The sequence below is a fragment of the Oncorhynchus keta genome, chromosome 7, assembly GCF_023373465.1.
Source record: "Oncorhynchus keta strain PuntledgeMale-10-30-2019 chromosome 7, Oket_V2, whole genome shotgun sequence".
Taxonomy (NCBI): Eukaryota; Metazoa; Chordata; class Actinopteri; order Salmoniformes; family Salmonidae; genus Oncorhynchus; species Oncorhynchus keta.
In genome coordinates this window covers 14,652,755-14,673,873 of record NC_068427.1, presented here as the reverse complement: position 1 = coordinate 14,673,873, position 21,119 = coordinate 14,652,755, and the positions used below count along the sequence as shown (strand labels likewise).

At 46.5% G+C, this 21,119-nt stretch overlaps 1 protein-coding gene and 1 long non-coding RNA gene across 17 annotated transcripts in view; both read right to left on the bottom strand.

Annotated features, from left to right (window-relative positions):
* stxbp5l (syntaxin binding protein 5L) overlaps positions 1-21,119 on the bottom strand; it is a 258,352-nt gene that overhangs the window by 34,599 nt on the left and 202,634 nt on the right. For 7 of the 12 annotated variants that reach the window (XM_052522027.1, XM_052522030.1, XM_052522028.1 and 4 more), the window contains 11 exons: positions 17,593-17,668; positions 14,999-15,159; positions 13,859-13,931; positions 11,705-11,852; positions 11,499-11,566; positions 11,122-11,162; positions 9,134-9,348; positions 8,785-8,930; positions 8,376-8,501; positions 6,383-6,534; positions 3,163-3,231 (listed from right to left, as the gene is read on the bottom strand). In XM_052522027.1, the coding sequence (XP_052377987.1) occupies positions 3,163-3,231; positions 6,383-6,534; positions 8,376-8,501; positions 8,785-8,930; positions 9,134-9,348; positions 11,122-11,162; positions 11,499-11,566; positions 11,705-11,852; positions 13,859-13,931; positions 14,999-15,159; positions 17,593-17,668 (1,275 nt within the window). The remainder of the gene's footprint in view (positions 1-3,162; positions 3,232-6,382; positions 6,535-8,375; positions 8,502-8,784; positions 8,931-9,133; positions 9,349-11,121; positions 11,163-11,498; positions 11,567-11,704; positions 11,853-13,858; positions 13,932-14,998; positions 15,160-17,592; positions 17,669-21,119) is intronic. The other 5 variants (XM_052522029.1, XM_052522034.1, XM_052522035.1 and 2 more) reach the window with 1 other exon arrangement.
* LOC127931066 (uncharacterized) lies at positions 17,865-21,062 on the bottom strand. 5 transcript variants are annotated; one of them, XR_008139683.1, is made up of 6 exons: positions 20,685-21,062; positions 20,250-20,510; positions 20,046-20,162; positions 19,774-19,917; positions 18,469-18,990; positions 17,865-18,276 (listed from the first exon to the last, which is right to left on the bottom strand). It is a non-coding gene; the product is annotated as an uncharacterized LOC127931066 (long non-coding RNA). The 5 variants fall into 5 exon arrangements; XR_008139679.1 differs by lacking the exon at positions 20,046-20,162 and having other exon boundaries at positions 20,220-20,510; XR_008139680.1 differs by lacking the exon at positions 19,774-19,917 and having other exon boundaries at positions 19,989-20,162.

Sequence of the window (21,119 nt, the reverse complement as noted above, 5' to 3'; positions counted from 1 at the left end):
ACAGAGGTCACACATCTCAATATAGCTTTACTTATACAGTGGTCTGCAGAGGCCACACAGCTCAATATAGCTTTACTTATACAGTGGTCTGCAGAGGCCACACATCTCAATATAGCTGTACTTATACAGTGGTCTGCAGAGGCCACACAGCTCAATATAGCTTTACTTATACAGTGGTCTGCAGAGGTCACACAGCTCAATATAGCTTTACTTATACAGTGGTCTGCAGAGGCCACACATCTCAATATAGCTTTACTTATACAGTGGTCTGCAGAGGCCACATATCTCAATATAGCTTTACTTATACAGTGGTCTGCAGAGGTCACACAGCTCAATATAGCTTTACTTATACAGTGGTCTGCAGAGGCCACATATCTCAATATAGCTTTACTTATACAGTGGTCTGCAGAGGTCACACAGCTCAATATAGCTTTACTTATACAGTGGTCTGCAGAGGTCACACAGCTCAATATAGCTTTACTTATACAGTGGTCTGCAGAGGCCACATATCTCAATATAGCTTTACTTATACAGTGGTCTGCAGAGGCCACACAGCTCAATATAGCTTTACTTATACAGTGGTCTGCAGAGACCACACAGCTCAATATAGCTTTACTTATACAGTGGTCTGCAGAGGTCACACAGCTCAATATAGCTTTACTTATACAGTGGTCTGCAGAGGCCACACAGCTCAATATAGCTTTACTTATACAGTGGTCTGCAGAGACCACACAGCTCAATATAGCTTTACTTATACAGTGGTCTGCAGAGGCCACACATCTCAATATAGCTTTACTTATACAGTGGTCTGCAGAGGCCACATATCTCAATATAGCTTTACTTATACAGTGGTCTGCAGAGGTCACACAGCTCAATATAGCTTTACTTATACAGTGGTCTGCAGAGGCCACACAGCTCAATATAGCTTTACTTATACAGTGGTCTGCAGAGGCCACATATCTCAATATAGCTTTACTTATACAGTGGTCTGCAGAGGTCACACAGCTCAATATAGCTTTACTTATACAGTGGTCTGCAGAGGTCACACAGCTCAATATAGCTTTACTTATACAGTGGTCTGCAGAGGCCACACAGCTCAATATAGCTTTACTTATACAGTGGTCTGCAGAGGTCACATATCTCAATATATCTTTACTTATACAGTGGTCTGCAGAGGCCACACAGCTCAATATAGCTTTACTTATACAGTGGTCTGCAGAGACCACACAGCTCAATATATCTTTACTTATACAGTGGTCTGCAGAGGCCACACATCTCAATATAGCTTTACTTATACAGTGGTCTGCAGAGACCACACAGCTCAATATAGCTTTACTTATACAGTGGTCTGCAGAGGTCACACAGCTCAATATAGCTTTACTTATACAGTGGTCTGCAGAGGCCACACAGCTCAATATAGCTTTACTTATACAGTGGTCTGCAGAGACCACACATCTCAATATAGCTTTACTTATACAGTGGTCTGCAGAGGCCACACATCTCAATATAGCTTTACTTATACAGTGGTCTGCAGAGGCCACACAGCTCAATATAGCTTTACTTATACAGTGGTCTGCAGAGACCACACATCTCAATATAGCTTTACTTATACAGTGGTCTGCAGAGACCACACATCTCAATATAGCTTTACTTATACAGTGGTCTGCAGAGACCACACAGCTCAATATAGCTTTACTTATACAGTGGTCTGCAGAGGTCACACAGCTCAATATAGCTTTACTTATACAGTGGTCTGCAGAGGTCACATATCTCAATATAGCTATAGCTAAAAGTTCAACGTGAATAATTTCTGTCTGTGTTGAAGCTCAGGATCAGCTTAGTTCACTACCAGCATGTATGGCAATGAACACCACATGATATGAGGCCTGCACTGCAGAGTTTGGCTGAGTATTCAGCCCGAGGCCTGTAGTGTCAGCGCATCAGATATGACCCAACTCAATCATTGTCATCGTTTGCTCTTCAATGAATCACATTGATTTTATAATGCCATTTTTACATCAGCACTTGTCACAAAGTACTTTACAGAAACCCAGCCTATAACCCCAAAGAGCTTTACAGATACCCAGCCTATAACCCCAAAGAGCTTTACAGATACCCAGCCTATAACCCCAAAGAGCTTTACAGAAACCCAGCCTATAACCCCAAAGAGCTTTACAGATACCCAGCCTATAACCCCAAAGAGCTTTACAGAAACCCAGCCTATAACCCCAAAGAGCTTTACAGATACCCAGCCTACAACCCCAAAGAGCAAGTAGGAACCTAGGAAGAATCTTAGAGAGGAACCAGGCTTAGAGGGGTTGGGCCTACATTGCCCTGTGATTGACATCTGAACGTTAAAGTAATGACAAATGTATTTAAACATACTGTATGCAGCACAAGCCTCATTCAAACAGATACACACAGATGATAAAGAGACAAAGACCTCGTCGCAAAAAACAAAAATCTCATATGAAATCTAAACTGGAGTCTTTTACCAAAACTTTCAGTTGAATGTCTTGAAATTCGGAAAACGTGCACTGTTCTAACTGAGTAACTGTGCTGGGACAAAACTCAGCTGCAGTGTTTTAATACATTTTTGACTCTGATCAACCATAGGGAAACAAAAGCCTGACATGTTTCATTTGAAGTAATTCATCAAATGAATGCTTGGTTCTTGAAGTTGTGAAATAAAACAAAGTCAATTTTGATTCAATGTCTCAAATAATTTATTAATAAGAGAAAAACTTTTACTCGGCTAATCCACATAGTAGTTATATGATGTCTGGATGTCTATGTCATGATTGAAAGTTTACTCACGCAAATCTCTGTGCTGCATTTACAATGTATACAGTGTCATGGCTTTTTGACATTTAGTCACTTCATAAAAGGGGACCCTTGGCAAAAGGACATACTATATTGACATAACTGGAATATGATTCAATAATTCATAGGTTTTGATAACGCACTGGCATTTGATTCAATAATGGCTGTCACTGGGATTTGTTTCAGAGCTGTTTCAGAAACAATCAATGTCATTCCAATCATCTCTCCAGTACGTCCCCTTGCCATAATCCTCTTGCGTCTCTGTTCCCTTGGTCCCTTCTTCCCTTGTCCCCTTGTCTCCCTCCCCAGTCTCCTTGCCTTGAGGATGGCCTGACTTACTCTGATAGGACGTACGGATCCTTTTCTTTGAATCTGAATAAAAGTGAGACAGGCCACGCATGCAAAAGTCTGCAGGCAGGCCCACATGCCCACACCAGCAGCCACAGTCACCAAAAGAGAGGGATGAGGAGGAGGGAGAGAGAGAAGAACACAAAGGCCCAGAGTGAAAAATAAAGTGAAGGCAAGCAGCAACCCAGTTAGTGTAAAGGAGAACAGAGCAACCCAGGTTCCAACCCCAAACAGTAACTGATCCTACTTATCCCAAAATGAAAAAGCATTATACAGGAATAGACAGAAACCTAGTAGTGTGGGGGAAAATAAGGACAAACCCAGTCCACCTTCCCAATGTCCAATTAGCATTACTTTAGCAACTTACTGATTGGGCAAAGTTGATGTACAATTGTATTTCTGGAATTGAGTGTAAGAAAAGTGCAATACTGCAATAAAACCAACACTAAAACGTCTACTTATGTGAGATGAAAACACATATAGTCCTATTCACATAGACATGTGGTAGAGACAACAGCTAAAGGACATCATACTCAGTGTTTGCGTGTTTTTATTCTCTTAACCTTTATTTGACTATGCAGATAAGCAACGTGAACGTGAGTCAAGCTGGCCATTACTGAAAATGAGAAAAGTAGCAACTTCAGGGGCGAGAGCAGCCCTTTCTACCCCTCTCTTTTCGCTCTTCTAAAAGAGACTGATTGATCTGACTAAGGCTACCCTGAAGCAGAGAATAGTCCCGTCGCTCTATAAAAGCTCTTGCGCAACACCAAAGGAGAGAAGGACTCAAAGCCCAGAGTCATCCTCCTCCTACCTCCACCGCTGCCAAACAATGTCCTGAATACATGGAAGGCTTCTTCAGGTATACTTGTGGGAGTTTTCACAAGATAAAAAAGCCTTTCAAGAGCGCGAGGAGGGTTTAAAACGTACATTAAACTGTCCTTCAGGAAAACAATACAAAGGTTATGCCTCCAAAGTTATTCTCAACCTTTTCTCTACTTTTAAGTTCTTGTGGGTTTTCCTCAGAAAATGGACTGACGGCAAGGGCACTGCATCTGTGTCTGTCTGTGGGTCTGCAGGCATGTGCATACGCATGTGTGTGTAGTGGGAGGGTGGAGGGGGCTGGGAGGAGTGATGTAGTCACAGGGTGTACCGGCACCGGTCCAGATTAGTAGTACTCAGAAGGGTGTCAGTCTCAGGAAAGCTTCTGTGACTTATCTTAGAGTAGTGCTGAAGCCGGACTAACAGAAAGAACCACAACATGCACATGATGCTCCCGCGGAATGCAGCCTGTCACATGCACCTCATGTGGCTGTTTGTGAACAGTTGTGTGTGTTTTTTTTTATTTTTTGCACATGTACTGTATGTATGTCTGTACTGTAGGGATACAGAGAGGTTAGGAAAAGAGACAGGAACGAGAAGGAATGGACAGGTAAGATAGAGAGACAGAATTGGAGACTACGGTCGTAACGAATGCAAAAGAAAGGGTGTGTGTGAAAGAGAGAGACAGACAGAGACAGAGAGAGAGAGAGAATTGTTGATACAGTGCATTCGGAAAGTATTCAGACCAATTTTTACACATTTTGTTACGTTACATAAGTATTCAGACCCATTACTCAGTACTTTGTTGAATAACTTTTGGCAGTGATTACAGCCTTGAGACTTCTTGGGTATGATGCTACAAGCTTGACACACCTGTATTTTGGGAGTTTCTCCCATTCTTCTCTGCAGATCCTCTCAAGCTCTGTCAGGTTGGATGGGGAGCATTGCTGCACAGCTATTTTCAGGTCCCTCCAGAGATGTTCGATCGGGTTCAAGTCTGGGCTCTGGCTGGGACACTCAAGGACATTCAGAGACTTTCCCAAAACCACTCCTGCATTGTCTTGACTGTGTGCTTAGGGTTGTTGTCCTGTTGGAAGGTGAACCTTTGCCCCAGTCTGAGATCCTGAGCGCTCTGGAGCAGGTTTTCATCATGGATCTCTCTGTACTTTGCTCCGTTCATCTTTCCCTCAAGCTTGACTAGTCTCCCATTCCCTGCCGCTGAAAAACATCCCCACAGCATGATGCTGCCACCACCATGCTTCACCGTAGGGATGGTGCCAGGTTTCCTCCAGGTGTGACGCTTGGCATTCAGGCCAAAGAGTTCAATCTTGGTTTCATCAGACCAGAGAATCTTGTTTCTCATGGTCTGAGAGTCCTTTAGGTGCCTTTTGGCAAACTCCAAGCGGGCTGTCATGTGCCTTTTACTGAGGAGTGGCTTCCGTCTGGCCACTCTACCATAAAGGCCTGATTGGTGGAGTGCTGCAGAGATGGTTGTCCTTTTGGAAGGTTCTCCCATCTCCACAGAGGAACTCTGGAGCTCTGTCAGAGTGACCATTGGGTTCTTGGTCACTTCCCTGACCAAGGCCCTTTTCTCCAATTGCTCAGGTTGCCCGGGCAGACAGATTCTAGGAAGAGTCTTGGTGATTGCAAACGTTTTCATTTAAGAATGATGGAGGTCACTGTGTTCTTGAGGACCTTCAAAGCTGCAAAAATATTTTGGTAGCTTTTCCCAGATCTGTGCCTCGACACAATCCTGTCTCGGAGCTCTACGGACAATTCCTTCTACCTCATGGCTTGGTATTTGCTCTGACATGCACTGTCAACTGTCAACCTTCTATAGACAGGTGTTTGCCTTTCCAAATCATGTCCAATCAATTGAATTTACCACTGGTGGACTCCAATCAAGTTGGAGAAACATCTCAAGGATGATCAATGGAAACAGGGTGCAACTGAGCTCAATTTCAAGTCTCACAGCAAAGGGTCTGAATAGTTAAGTAAATAAGCTATTCCTGTTTTAGTTTTTTTATACATTTGCAAACATGTCCAAAAACCCGTTTTGCTTCGTCATTATGGGGTATTCTGTGTCGATTGCCAAGAAAATCAATTTTAGAACAAGGCAGTAAGGTAACAAGATGTTGAAAAAAAAGTCAAGGGGTCTGCATATTTCCTGAATGCACTGTATGTCTGTGTGCGCAAACATACCAATACATGTGTTTATGTTAATGTGCATATGAGTTTGTATATATGTATGTGTGTGTGTGTGTGTGTGTGTGTGTGTGTGTGTGTGTGTGTGTGTGTGTGTGTGTGTGTGTGTGTGTGTGTGTGTGTGTGTGTGTGTGTGTGTGTGTGTGTGTGTGTGTGTGTGTGTGTGTGTGTGTGGGTGTTCCCCTACCTGAGGTGGACTGTCTGTTCTTGCGTGGGGAGCGTGTGAGTCGTTGGTATGGGTCTGCGGCTCCGTACAGGTCCAGTGTGCCCATACACATCAGGATCGTCTTCTGAAGGAAGTCCACCACCGTTAGACCATTACAGTTCCCAAACGCTAGGCTGACACACACACACACACACACACACACACACACACACACACACACACACACACACACACACACACACACACACACACACACACACACACACACACACACACACACACACACACACACACACACACACAGAGGAGAAGAGAGTGAGAACCAGCCACTACCTAGTTAGTGTGAAACTGAAGGGAGAAAACGGATAGAAAAACCTGAGGTTCGAAACCCGTACCCTGAAGAAAAATTCCTATCTATAGTATAATACAATTTACCAGAAGCTCGTCTGTTCAGGAAACACACAAAAAAAAATACGAGGCATCTTTTCCCATACATACATTATTCAGAGATCACAGAATCAGAGATTACATCAGGGATTCTTACACATGGAATCACTGAAAATGGAAAGTGGTACGTTTCCCCCACAATTTCCTGTATTGTGGCAACAACATCCCTGTGTACTGAGAAGCATGATGACCAGCATACCAATACTACATTGCCAATCAACAGCATGCCTGAAATACTGTAGGAAGACTTATAATAATACTTTGGCGGGTGCTTATATTTGTCCCATTTCACACATGTACAAGTGTGTATTAAAACACATGTGGATTGGATATCTTCTTTTTGCATATCCCAACTCAGAGAGTGGGTTCACGGCCAGGCTCTGCCATTATCAAAGGGGACCCTGGAGCAATTAGGGTTAAGTGCCTTGCTCAAGGGCACTTCGCCAGACTTTTCACCTTGTTGGCGCAGGGACTCAAACCAGCAACCGAAAGCCCAATGTTCTAATGGCTAGACTACCTGTCATTCCAGTTCCAGAAAACAACTTCAGCATGCGACCAACGTTACAATGTCCACACTAGAACCAACATCCCTTGGAATCCGGCTCAATATATTGCTTCTAAATACCACTGTAACATATCCCCAGGGTGTGTGTGTTCAGTGTAGGCCTAAAAGCGCCTGGGGAAGACACACGGAAGAGATGACTCAAACACACTTGAAAATGTTAATAGCTTCTCAGGGGTAAGGTTAGTGACCTTTTCCGTGTATTCCCCTAGTAATGTAGACTCTTTTTTTTAAAGAGCTGTGAATTTATCGGATTTTTCGACCAACTCTGCCATTCAGAACAGAAGTTTGTAAATGGCCTTGAGGCTGTCTATTGATTAACTGTAGAGAAAGAGCAAACTTAGATTCTCTCCTCTGTCAAAGCAGGTTATCTTCCCAGCAAACCATACAAGCTGCATTTTCTACCTTTTAATCATGTTTTACTGATTAGCGTTTCCCTCTGCTACACTTGAATCATAGATGGGAACTGAGTGTTATGGAAAATGTATCCGGGTGAAGCAGAAAAATAACATTCATTTCATGCTGTGTATTTAGGCGAATACTTTATTCCATTTATTAGAAATTAGTAGCTGGGCTGATGAATAAAACAGTGTTTTGCTTGAGAGGTGGAAAATGAGAAGGATATGATGTGAATCACTTTGAAGACAAAAGAAGCCTGACAACAATCAAGAGGCGCAGCTCAGACAGAGAGAGAGAGAGAGAGACAAAGAGGGAGAGAGGAGGTAAGAGAGAGGGAAATACGGGGAGATAGAGAGAGAGTGTGGAGGGGGGGTGGGGTGTAAAAAAAAAGATGGATTGTGTGATACAGATAGACAGAGAGAAAGAAAGACAGAGAGCGATAGAGGGAAAGGGAAGGCGGGAACATGAAAGAGCAGGGAACAGACATGGAGTGGAGGGGGAGATGAAGCGAGAGCTGGAGAACGAGAGTGAGAGATGGATGGTGTGAGCGTGGAAGTGAAAGGTAGTCAGGGCACTGAGACACATAGAGAGTACAGGGTCACTCACAGGCCGTAGGCAGAGTTGATGTCCAGGCTGGTGATCTGCTGGGGGGGCTCTCCATCCACCCACTGCAGCTGCACCACCATCTCAGCCTGGTACCCCGGGGGCATCCGCACTGGACGACTCTTCACCCTGACATACAGAGCAGGACGGGGAGGGAGAGGATGGAGGGAAAGGGGGAGGGAGGAGGGGAGAACGGGAGAGGTAGAGATAGAAAGAGAGTTGAAGGAGATTGTTAAGAGCGAGGGGAGCTTGAGAGTTAGAAGGAGAAAGGGAGAGATTGGACGTGTGATGCATATCGATTCACTCGTCCGGACGCTGTTGTTCAATGTATCGTCTGCATTTTCTTAGGAACTCTGCGTAAATCGGGTTTTTCCAGTGGAGCCAGTTGAGGTGGCTGACAGGAGTGACTCACTTGAGGCAGGGGAGGCTGTCCTGTGTGCCACTGCCAGGGCTACCGGGCGGCTGGGGGGAACTGGGGTCCGAGAAACACGGGTTGTTCTCTGCCTCTGACGGGGAGATGACGTCCTCTGAATCAAACTGCAGGCGCACCTCTAGTGACTGTCAAACACATGCACACACACATAGATGCAAAGATTTGCTGGGACTGATATAGCTAGCGTACTCACTGGCATACCTCACTAAACAAGTCAACTAACCCTCAAGCCCTTTATACGTTAAAATCAGGTGTTCTGGTGGTAAAACAACTGTGGAATGTGAAATGACTTGGGAAGCGGGTTTGGAAACGTCTCTCATCCACTCACCACTATCTGCGTGTTGGCGTCGTGTTTGCTGAACCGGTAGAGGATGACGTGGGCAGAAATGCCCACCACACAGAAGAGACGGCTATGTGGGCACCAGCTGACCATCTGAACGGCGTAGGGGTCCTCCTCTACCAGCTCGCCCGCCCGACCCTCTCCCGCCTTGGGCTTCTCAAACACCTTGGACGTCTTCAGCTTGTACAGCATCTGCAGTGTAACTGGTCACACAAGACAGGGAGGTATATAGATTGCGTTCCAAATGGCCCTTTGTAGTGCACTACTTTTGACCAGGGCCTAAAGGGAATAGGGTTTACAGTATATGTAAAAATCCAACTAACTTCAATGATCTTCATTGTAAAGGGTTTAAACACTGTTTCCCATGCTTGTTCAATGAACCATAAACAATTAATGAACATGTACCTGTGGAACGGTCGTTAAGACAATAACAACTTACAGATGTAGGCAATTAAGGTCACAGTTGTGAAAACGTAGGACACTAAATAGGCCTTTCTACAGACTCTGAAAAACACCAAAAGAAAGATGCCCAGGGTCCCTGCTCATCTGCGTGAACGTGCCTTATGCATGCTGCAAGGAGGCATGAGGACAGCAGATGTGGCCAGGGCAATAAATTGCAATGTCCGTACTGTGAGAAGCCTACGACAGCGCTACAGGGAGACAGGACGGACAGCTGATCGTCCTCGCAGTGGCAGACCACGTGTAACAACACCTGCAAAGGATCAGTACATCCGGACATCACACCTGCGGGACAGGTACAGGATGACAACAACCCACCGTCACTAGACCAGACAGGCAAAAAGTGCTCTTCTCTGACGAGTCGCGGTTTTGTCTCACCAGGGGTGATGGTCGGATTCGCATTTATCGTCGAAGGAATGAGCGTTACACTGAGGCCTGTACTCTGGAGTGTGATTGATTTGGAGGTGGAGGGTCCGTCATGGTCTGGGGCGGTGTGTCAAAGCATCATCAGACTGAGCTTGTTGTCATTGCAACAATCTCAACGCTGTGTGTTACAGGGAAGACATCCTCCTCCCTCATGTGGTACTCTTCCTGCAGGCTCTTCCTGACATGACCCTCCAGCATGACAATGCCACCAGCCATACTGCTTGTTCTGTGTGTGATTTCCAGCAAGACAGGAATGTCAGTATTCTGCCATGGCCAGCAAAGACCCCGGATCTCAATCCCATCGAGCACATCTGGGACCTGTTGGATTGGAGGGTGAGGGCTAGGGCCATTCCCCCCAGAAATGTCTGAGAACTTGCAGGTGCCTTGGTGGAAGCGTGGGATAACATCTCACAGCAAGAACTGGCAAATCTGGTGCAGTCCATGAGGAGATGCACTGCAGTACTTAATGCAGCTGGTGGCCACACCAGGTACTGACTGATACTTTTCATTTTGACCCCCCCTTTGTTCAGGGACACATTATTCAATTTCTGTTAGTCACATGTCTGTGGCACTTGTTCAGTTTATGTCTCAGTTGTTGAATCTTGTTATGTTCATACAAATATTTACACATGTTAAGTTTGATGTTAATAACAGTGAGAGGACGTTTATAAATGGATGAATTTAGTTATTATGGGGCGACGGACAGCCTAGCGGCTAATAGCATTGGGCCAGTAACCGAAAGGTTGCTCGTTCTAAATTCCTACGCTGACTAGGTGAAAAATCTGCAGATCTGCCCTTGAGCAAGGCACTTAACCCTAATTACGCCAGGGTCGCTGTCAATAATGGCTGATCCCTGGCCATGACCCACACTCTCCGAGGGTGTCTCAGGGGTGTCGGAAAGGCAAACAAAAATACACTTCCACTTCGCACTTGTACAGGTCACCGATACGCGAAACAGGACAGGAGTAAGCACCGCCTACTTGACTTGACTTTACTCTACTACCCCACCACGTTGTGTAATCGTACACGACACGTGTTAGAGATTATTGCATTACATTCAGCGTAAGAAAGGGTGGAGGGAGAGAACTTACTAGCAGAGGCGTCCCAAAACTTTACGGTTCCGTCTGCGTGTCTGCAGAAAGGATCAAAGACAGGGAAAGAGGTCAAGAGCACTGTCCATTTCTAAAACTGTAGCAGAATGAAACATTCCCGCTCTAATGCTTCTACCGATGATAAACACCAGAGGAAAACTTTACTACATCCTGTCCGAATAAATAGAACCAGTGATTCAATGTTTGTTCACACCTACTGGGAACAGATGTCAATTCTATGCGTATTCCACATTGGTTCCAGGTCCTTTCATTGAAATGACGTGGAAACGACGTTGTTTCAACGAGTGTGTGCCCAGTGGCCAAGCTTTCAAAAAAAAAAAAGTCTCTATCCAACAGCATGGAACCCACTGACTTACCCTGTGACGATGATCTCTGGGTAGGTCTGTGAGCCTAGTGTCCATGTGCCACCGCTCACTGGCCACTCCTGTCATCAATTAAACAGGTGGTCATGGATTACAAGAAACAGCAGGTCATGAACTGAAAAATGCAGGACGTAATTGAGTTTTTTTGGTTTGTTGCTTCAGCCATCTTGTCATTGTCTGACCTATGACCTGTAGCGTACCTTGTGGCTGTAGCCAGTCTTCTTCTGCTTGGCCCCTATGGAGTAGAGGATGGGGATGATGTCAGGAGGGCACTCAGCGAAGTAAGCCGTACAGGTGACAGGAGACTCGTGGATGTCCATTGGGTAGGGGTTCTCAAAGATGGGGAAGCTGCAGAAGGGAGAGGGAACTGTTATAGCGTGTAGCGTTCTCACCAGGGAGACGTCTGTGACTGCTACAGAACGTCATCACCAAAATATCTAAATAGCAAAGAAGCAAAAGGTGCTGCTCTGAGTATTGCAGTTCATGTACACTGAGTGGACAAAACATTAAGAACACCTTCCTGATATTGAGTTGACCTCAGAAACAGCCTCAATTGGTTGCGGCGTGGACTCTACAAGGTGTCGAAAGCGTTCCACAGCGATGCTGGCCCATGTTGACTCCAACACTTCCCATAGTTGTGTCAAGTTGGCTGGATGTCCTTTGGGTGTTACTTTAGACCATTCTTGCCACACACGGGAAACTGTTGAGCGTGGAAAACCCAGCAGCGTTGCAGCTATCCCTCTAGTGGTGTGGGGGCTGTGCATTGGCAAAGTGGGTGGGGTTATATCCTTCCTGTTTGGCCCTGTCAGGAGGTGTCCTCGGATGGGGCCACAGTGTCGCCTGACCCCTCCTGTCTCAGCCTCCAGTATTTATGCTGCAGTAGTTTATGTGTCGGGGGGCTAGGGTCAGTTTGTTATATCTGGAGTACTTCTCCTGTCCTATTCGGTGTCCTGTGTGAATTTAAGTGTGCTCTCTCTAATTCTCTCTTTCTCTCTTTCTTTCTCTCTCTCGGAGGACCTGAGCCCTAGGACCATGCCTCAAGACTACCTGACATGATGACTCCTTGCTGTCCCCAGTCCACCTGGCCGTGCTGCTGCTCCAGTTTCAACTGTTCTGCCTTATTATTATTGGGCCATGCTGGTCATTTATGAACATTTGAACATTTTGGCCATGTTCTGTTATAATCTCCACCCGGCACAGCCAGAAGAGGACTGGCCACCCCACATAGCCTGGTTCCTCTCTAGGTTTCTTCCTAGGTTTTGGCCTTTCTAAGGAGTTTTTCCTAGCCACCGTGCATCTACACCTGCATTGCTTGCTGTTTGGGGTTTTAGGCTGGGTTTCTGTACAGCACTTTGAGATATCAGCTGATGTACGAAGGGCTATATAAATCAATTTGATTTGATTTGAGCTCTTGACACAAACCGGTGCGCCAGACACCCACTACTCCTCCCCTTCATCGACACTGATTGAAGTGGATTTAACAGGTGACATCAATAAGGGATCCTCGCGTTCACCTGGATTCATAGAAAGAGCAGGTGGTCCTAATGTTTTGTAGTGTATATCTAATGGGTATTTTTTGCAGGGAGATAACCTCACCCAGGTCACCACTTAAGTTCTTCCCAGCACCTTATTGTCCAATTAGTGTTTCTTATCAACATCCTTATAATGTTAACACAGCTACTGATAACTAGCTGGACGTCCCTGTCCCTCCTTCAGCTCCCTCCATCATAGGGCTGATGTATCATCGACAGAGAGTGTCATCAAGGAGGCTATTTTAAGAAGAGCAGTGGACATAGGTGTGACGGTGTCACAGTGACATGGTCTTTGTCCTGCTTCCTGAGTGATGATGACACGTTAGTGACAGACAGCTGACCGGAGTGGCAGGGGACTATAAGGTTCTCTCAAGGCAATGTGACACATTTGGGTGGATGTGTGTTGTGTGTGTGTGTATGTGTATGTGTCTGTGTGCGTTTATTTTCTTTGTTTTAATGGCCATCTCTCTTAATCAGCCAATGGAATGTGTCGATAGTGTGTCTATGTTTAAATCCATTGATGCTGTTTGGGACTCTTATAGCTGTTACGTGGTGTTAGAGGGCTGTTACCCCTCCTGTCACATCGAGTCACATCAGGAGGTGACAGTCTGCTCCCCTCTGGACCACAGCAGGACACCTCACTGCAGGAAGGTGTGTGTGTGTGTGTGTGTGTGTGTGTGTGTGTGTGTGTGTGTGTGTGTGTGTGTGTGTGTGTGTGTGTGTGTGTGTGTGTGTGTGTGTGTGTGTGTGTGTGTGTGTGTGTGTGTGTGTGTGTGTGTGTGTGTGCATGTGCGTGTGTGTGTGCGTGTGTGCCGTACATACTTGCTCTGTGTCAGATCCACCACGATGAAGTCCTTTTCTAAAAGCACAACCACTGCATAAGGATCCTGGACCTCTGTAGACAGTCACATAGATATGCAGAGTAGTGAATTACATTCATACACAGATCCAATAGATGAAGTAGACACAGGGAACGTAATACTGTGGAAATCCTTCACTCCAATACTTCAAATAGAAATGTAAATATATGAATGGGTACGTGTGTGTGCGCGAGCGTGTGTACTTTGTACTGAAGTCCCTGTTCCTCTGCTCTCCCAGGTATGTGACAGAGAGAGAGCAGATATAGTAATTTAAGGTCTCACAGAGGCACTCATTACCATCACACCTTTGACTCAAATTAGACTAATTATCATGGAGAGAGAGAGAGAGAGAGAGAGAGAGAGAGAGAGAGAGAGAGAGAGAGAGAGAGAGAGAGAGAGAGAGAGAGAGAGAGAGAGAGAGAGAGAGACAGAGACAGAGACAGAGAGAGAGTAAGAGTCAGCAAGTGAGTGAAAGAGAGAGGGCCAGTGAAAGAGAGAGAGAGAGAGAGAGAGAGAGAGAGAGAGAGAGAGAGAGAGAGAGACAGAGACAGAGACAGAGACAGAAGAGAGTAAGAGTCAGCAAGTGAGTGAAAGAGAGAAGTGAAAGAGAGAGGCCAGTCAGAGACAGAAGAGAGAGTAAGAGTCAGCAAGTGAGTAAGAGTCAAGTGAAAGAGAGGGGCCAGTGAAAGAGAGAGAGAGAGAGAGAGAGAGAGAGAGAGAGAGAGAGAGAGAGAGAGAGAGAGAGAGACAGAGAGAGACAGAGACAGAGACAGAGACAGAGACAGAGACAGAGTAAGAGTCAGCAAGAGTCAGCAAGTGAGTGAAAAGAGAGGGCCAGGGCCAGTGAGAGAGAGAGAGAGAGAGAGAGAGAGAGAGAGAGAGAGAGAGAGAGAGAGAGAGAGAGAGAGAGACAGAGACAGAGAGAGACAGAGACAGAGACAGAGACAGAGTAAGAGACAGAGAGAGAGAGAGAGACAGAGACAGAGACAGAGACAGAGTTGAAAACAGCATGTCCAGAAACTGGAGCGGGGGGGGGGGGCTTTTACTCCATCTTTCAAACCCAACCTACTGACCTCCACCCTCCCCCCATCCCTTCCCTCACCGTTGGAGTATGGGGTGTCACAGAGTACTAGGAACTCTACGATAGGGTGGTCCATCTCCAGCACTGTGATGGCTTTGCCGTGCATGATGGTCAGGGTGGGCCTCCTTCCACCGGACTTGTCATATGACAGACCCCCAGAGAAGATGACATAGGGCTCACTGCTGTGGGAACAAAGACAAACAGGTCTTAAGGACTGACATTATTGTGATCATATGTCAATATCATGACGGAGTGATCAAGTGTCGCTATGGAATCCAGGAAATATTCAATGTCGGTATAACATAGGATGATTGGTCACGAGAGCGTTCGCGAACTTGTCACACAATAGACGAACAGTAAGCTGTCATGGATGATCATGAAAAACATCATGTCCTGTTTACGACAGACAGCTGATGGTTCACTGACACACCATCCAAGATAAGCCTTCCCAACAAATTTAACCATGAGACTACGAGAAACATCACAGTGTCTAAAAGAAGTGAAAGATTTAATCAGACCTACAGTATAATATAGATACTTAATGGAGGAATATAAAAAATTCACATGGCAGGATAAAGATGTACAGTATATTTCAGCCAATGGTGCCCTTCCTTCACACAGGGCTGCTTGGCATAATTCTTCCTGTCTGTCTCAGTGACTCCACGGGAACAGAGAGAGACAGTGAGCCCACAGCCCACAGAACGACTGGGAATGTGTTTGTCTGGTCTGGGCCTGACTAACACAACCACCCACGGTCACAACGGGCGTCATTATCAGACACAATCCACCCACGGTCACGATGACCGTCAGAGACAACCACCCACGGACCTGACGGTCACACCGGCCATCAAACACGAGCACACACGGTCTCACGGTCACAATGACCATCAGACACAACCACCGGCGGTCCTCCAGATCAGACACAACCACAAACCGTCACGGCCACAAAGACCATCAGACACAACCACCCACGGCCACGGTCACAATGACCATCAGCCACAACCACCCACGGTAACAATGACCATCAGATATAAACAACCTACGGTAACAATGACCATCAGACACAACCGCCCACGGCCATGGTCACAAAGACCATCAGACACAACCACCCACGGTAACAATGACCATCAGACATAAACCACCCACGGTAACAATGACCATCAGACACAAACCACCCACGGTCACAATGACCACCAGACACAAACCACCCACAGTCACGGTCACAATGACCATCAGACACAAACCACCCACGGTCACAATGACCACCAGACACAAACCACCCACAGTCACGGTCACAATGACCATCAGACACAAACCACCCACGGTCACAATGACCATCAGACACAAACCACCCACGGTCACGGTCACAATGACCATCAGACACAAACCACCCACGGTCACGGTCACGGTCACAATGACCATCAGACACAAACCACCCACAGTCACAATGACCATCAGACACAAACCACCCACAGTCACGGTCACAATGACCATCAGACACAAACCACCCACGGTAACAATGACCATCAGACACAAACCACCCACGGTAACAATGACCATCAGACAAAAACCACCCACGGTAACAATGACCATCAGACACAAACCACCCACGGTCACAGTCACAATGACCATCAGACACAAACCACCCACGGTCACAATGACCATCAGACACAAACCACCCACGCTCACGGTCACAATGACCATCAGACACAAACCACCCACGGTCACGGTCACAATGACCATCAGACACAAACCACCCACAGTCACGGACACAATGACCATCAGACACAAACCACCCACGGTCACGGTCACAATGACCATCAGACACAAACCACCCACGGTCATGGCCGTGAGTAACAAGAGCGTTGTGCTGTTTTCTTTCAGCATTACAAAGCGTGGTCACACCCTGAAAGGCACAGTCTAAAGTGTTGTCTTGGTCTCAGTGGTGCACCTGGGCTTCCTTTGCTTGTCAATCTAGCTCTTTAATACACAACTACAACTATATGATTTACAAGCCTCCATTGTAATTGACGAACCACCGAAGGGAGAAATAGGAAGAGATAATTAGGAACAATCATGCATTCCAAACAATCAACACAGCATCAAGCCAAGAGGGAATTCTGCTTCAGAGGCACCTATCAATCCCATGTCTGGAGATGAAACGCTTCTTAACAGCTCCCTGGTAAAGGCTCCCTGTATTTTGTACTGTTTTCTGTGATTGAAAGCCAGCGTGTGACTCAGACCTATCTGGAGCTCATTCCTACCAGGTTTCACTTCTGAACAACACGCTGTGATCAAAATAGTTTTTGGCAAATACAAACATCGGAAACTTGACAAATACATTTCTCACTACAGGGGAACTGCTCTTGGCAATCATTTGAAATATCATAGGGAAAATGTCTCTATTTGAGGGTAAATGGAATAGAAAGCAACAACCTTTATGAAAATCCCGTTGCCTGAAAAGTGGTTATGGCAAAGACATTTCATTTTACAGAACACAAGGCAGCTTCGCCTGGCACTAGAGTGCCATGTTGGTTCGTACAGCACAGGGAGGGATGGAGGGATCTGGGGTCTGTTGCGTAGGTGTATGAGATGAAGAGAGGCAGAGTATTCACCTGTTCCTGGAGGTCTTGTATTCCACCTTGAGGATGGGCTTACACGACTCTTTCCTCCCGTCCTTCAGTATCTTCCCTGGGGGAGACAGGGGAAAAAAGGGGAAGCCATGTTGGGCACATCAACAAAATAAGTCAGTTATGTTGTTTTTCATCCTCATATCATTAGATAGTTATGACTTTGTTGTCCAAGCTTCTTCACAACCATCTCTCTTCAAATCCAACTGCAATTTGAAATGGATTCAAGTGTCCCGTGTGAATGTAAGTATGCTTCCTCTACCTCTCTCTCTTTCTCTTCTCTCTGAAGACCTGAGCCCTAGGACCATGCCTCAGGACTACCTGTCTTGATGACTAACTCTCTCTCTACCTCTCTCTCTTTCTCTTCTCTCTGAAGACCTGAGCCCTAGGACCATGCCTCAGGACTACCTGTCTTGATGACTAACTCTCTCTCTACCTCTCTCTCTTTCTCTTCTCTCTGAAGACCTGAGCCCTAGGACCATGCCTCAGGACTACCTGTCTTGATGACTAACTCTCTCTCTACCTCTCTCTCTTTCTCTTCTCTCTGAAGACCTGAGCCCTAGGACCATGCCTCAGGACTACCTGTCTTGATGACTAACTCTCTCTCTACCTCTCTCTCTTTCTCTTCTCTCTGAAGACCTGAGCCCTAGGACCATGCCTCAGGACTACCTGTCTTGATGACTAACTCTCTCTCTAACTCTCTCTCTTTCTCTTCTCTCTGAAGACCTGAGCCCTAGGACCATGCCTCAGGACTACCTGTCTTGATGACTAACTCTCTCTCTAACTCTCTCTCTTTCTCTTCTCTCTCTTCTCTCTCTTCTCTCTGAAGACCTGAGCCCTAGGACCATGTCTCAGGACTACCTGTCTTGATGACTAACTCTCTCTCTACCTCTCTCTCTTTCTCTTCTCTCTGAAGACCTGAGCCCTAGGACCATGCCTCAGGACTACCTGTCTTGATGACTAACTCTCTCTCTACCTCTCTCTCTTTCTCTTCTCTCTGAAGACCTGAGCCCTAGGACCATGCCTCAGGACTACCTGTCTTGATGACTAACTCTCTCTCTACCTCTCTCTCTTTCTCTTCTCTCTGAAGACCTGAGCCCTAGGACCATGCCTCAGGACTACCTGTCTTGATGACTAACTCTCTCTCTACCTCTCTCTCTTTCTCTTCTCTCTGAAGACCTGAGCCCTAGGACCATGCCTCAGGACTACCTGTCTTGATGACTAACTCTCTCTCTACCTCTCTCTCTTTCTCTTCTCTCTGAAGACCTGAGCCCTAGGACCATGCCTCAGGACTACCTGTCTTGATGACTAACTCTCTCTCTACCTCTCTCTCTTTCTCTTCTCTCTGAAGACCTGAGCCCTAGGACCATGCCTCAGGACTACCTGTCTTGATGACTAACTCTCTCTCTAACTCTCTCTCTTTCTCTTCTCTCTGAAGACCTGAGCCCTAGGACCATGCCTCAGGACTATCTGTCTTGATGACTAACTCTCTCTCTACCTCTCTCTCTTTCTCTTCTCTCTGAAGACCTGAGCCCTAGGACCATGCCTCAGGACTACCTGTCTTGATGACTAACTCTCTCTCTACCTCTCTCTCTTTCTCTTCTCTCTGAAGACCTGAGCCCTAGGACCATGCCTCAGGACTACCTGTCTTGATGACTAACTCTCTCTCTACCTCTCTCTCTTTCTCTTCTCTCTGAAGACCTGAGCCCTAGGACCATGCCTCAGGACTACCTGTCTTGATGACTAACTCTCTCTCTACCTCTCTCTCTTTCTCTTCTCTCTGAAGACCTGAGCCCTAGGACCATGCCTCAGGACTACCTGTCTTGATGACTAACTCTCTCTCTACCTCTCTCTCTTTCTCTTCTCTCTGAAGACCTGAGCCCTAGGACCATGCCTCAGGACTACCTGTCTTGATGACTAACTCTCTCTCTACCTCTCTCTCTTTCTCTTCTCTCTGAAGACCTGAGCCCTAGGACCATGCCTCAGGACTACCTGTCTTGATGACTAACTCTCTCTCTAACTCTCTCTCTTTCTCTTCTCTCTGAAGACCTGAGCCCTAGGACCATGCCTCAGGACTACCTGTCTTGATGACTAACTCTCTCTCTACCTCTCTCTCTTTCTCTTCTCTCTGAAGACCTGAGCCCTATGACCATGCCTCAGGACTACCTGTCTTGATGACTAACTCTCTCTCTACCTCTCTCTCTTTCTCTTCTCTCTGAAGACCTGAGCCCTAGGACCATGCCTCAGGACTACCTGTCTTGATGACTAACTCTCTCTCTACCTCTCTCTCTTTCTCTTCTCTCTGAAGACCTGACTAACTCTCTCTCTACCTCTCTCTCTTTCTCTTCTCTCTGAGCCCTAGGACCATGCCTCAGGACTACCTGTCTTGATGACTAACTCTCTCTCTACCTCTCTCTCTTTCTCTTCTCTCTGAAGACCTGAGCCCTAGGACCATGCCTCAGGACTACCTGTCTTGATGACTAACTCTCTCTCTACCTCTCTCTCTTTCTCTTCTCTCTGAAGACCTGAGCCCTAGGACCATGCCTCAGGACTACCTGTCTTGATGACTAACTCTCTCTCTAACTCTCTCTCTTTCTCTTCTCTCTGAAGACCTGAGCCCTAGGACCATGCCTCAGGACTACCTGTCTTGATGACTAACTCTCTCTCTACCTCTCTCTCTTTCTCTTCTCTCTGAAGACCTGAGCCCTAGGACCATGCCTCAGGACTACCTGTCTTGATGACTAACTCTCTCTCTACCTCTCTCTCTTTCTCTTCTCTCTGAAGACCTGAGCCCTAGGACCATGCCTCAGGACTACCTGTCTTGATGACTAACTCTCTCTCTACCTCTCTCTCTTTCTCTTCTCTCTGAAGACCTGAGCCCTAGGACCATGCCTCAGGACTACCTGTCTTGATGACTAACTCTCTCTCTAACTCTCTCTCTTTCTCTTCTCTCTGAAGACCTGAGCCCTAGGACCATGCCTCAGGACTACCTGTCTTGATGACTAACTCTCTCTCTACCTCTCTCTCTTTCTCTTCTCTCTGAAGACCTGAGCCCTATGACCATGCCTCAGGACTACCTGTCTTGATGACTAACTCTCTCTCTACCTCTCTCTCTTTCTCTTCTCTCTGAAGACCTGAGCCCTAGGACCATGCCTCAGGACTACCTGTCTTGATGACTAACTCTCTCTCTACCTCTCTCTCTTTCTCTTCTCTCTGAAGACCTGAGCCCTAGGACCATGCCTCAGGACTACCTGTCTTGATGACTAACTCTCTCTCTACCTCTCTCTCTTTCTCTTCTCTCTGAAGACCTGAGCCCTAGGACCATGCCTCAGGACTACCTGTCTTGATGACTAACTCTCTCTCTACCTCTCTCTCTTTCTCTTCTCTCTGAAGACCTGAGCCCTAGGACCATGCCTCAGGACTACCTGTCTTGATGACTAACTCTCTCTCTAACTCTCTCTCTTTCTCTTCTCTCTGAAGACCTGAGCCCTAGGACCATGCCTCAGGACTAC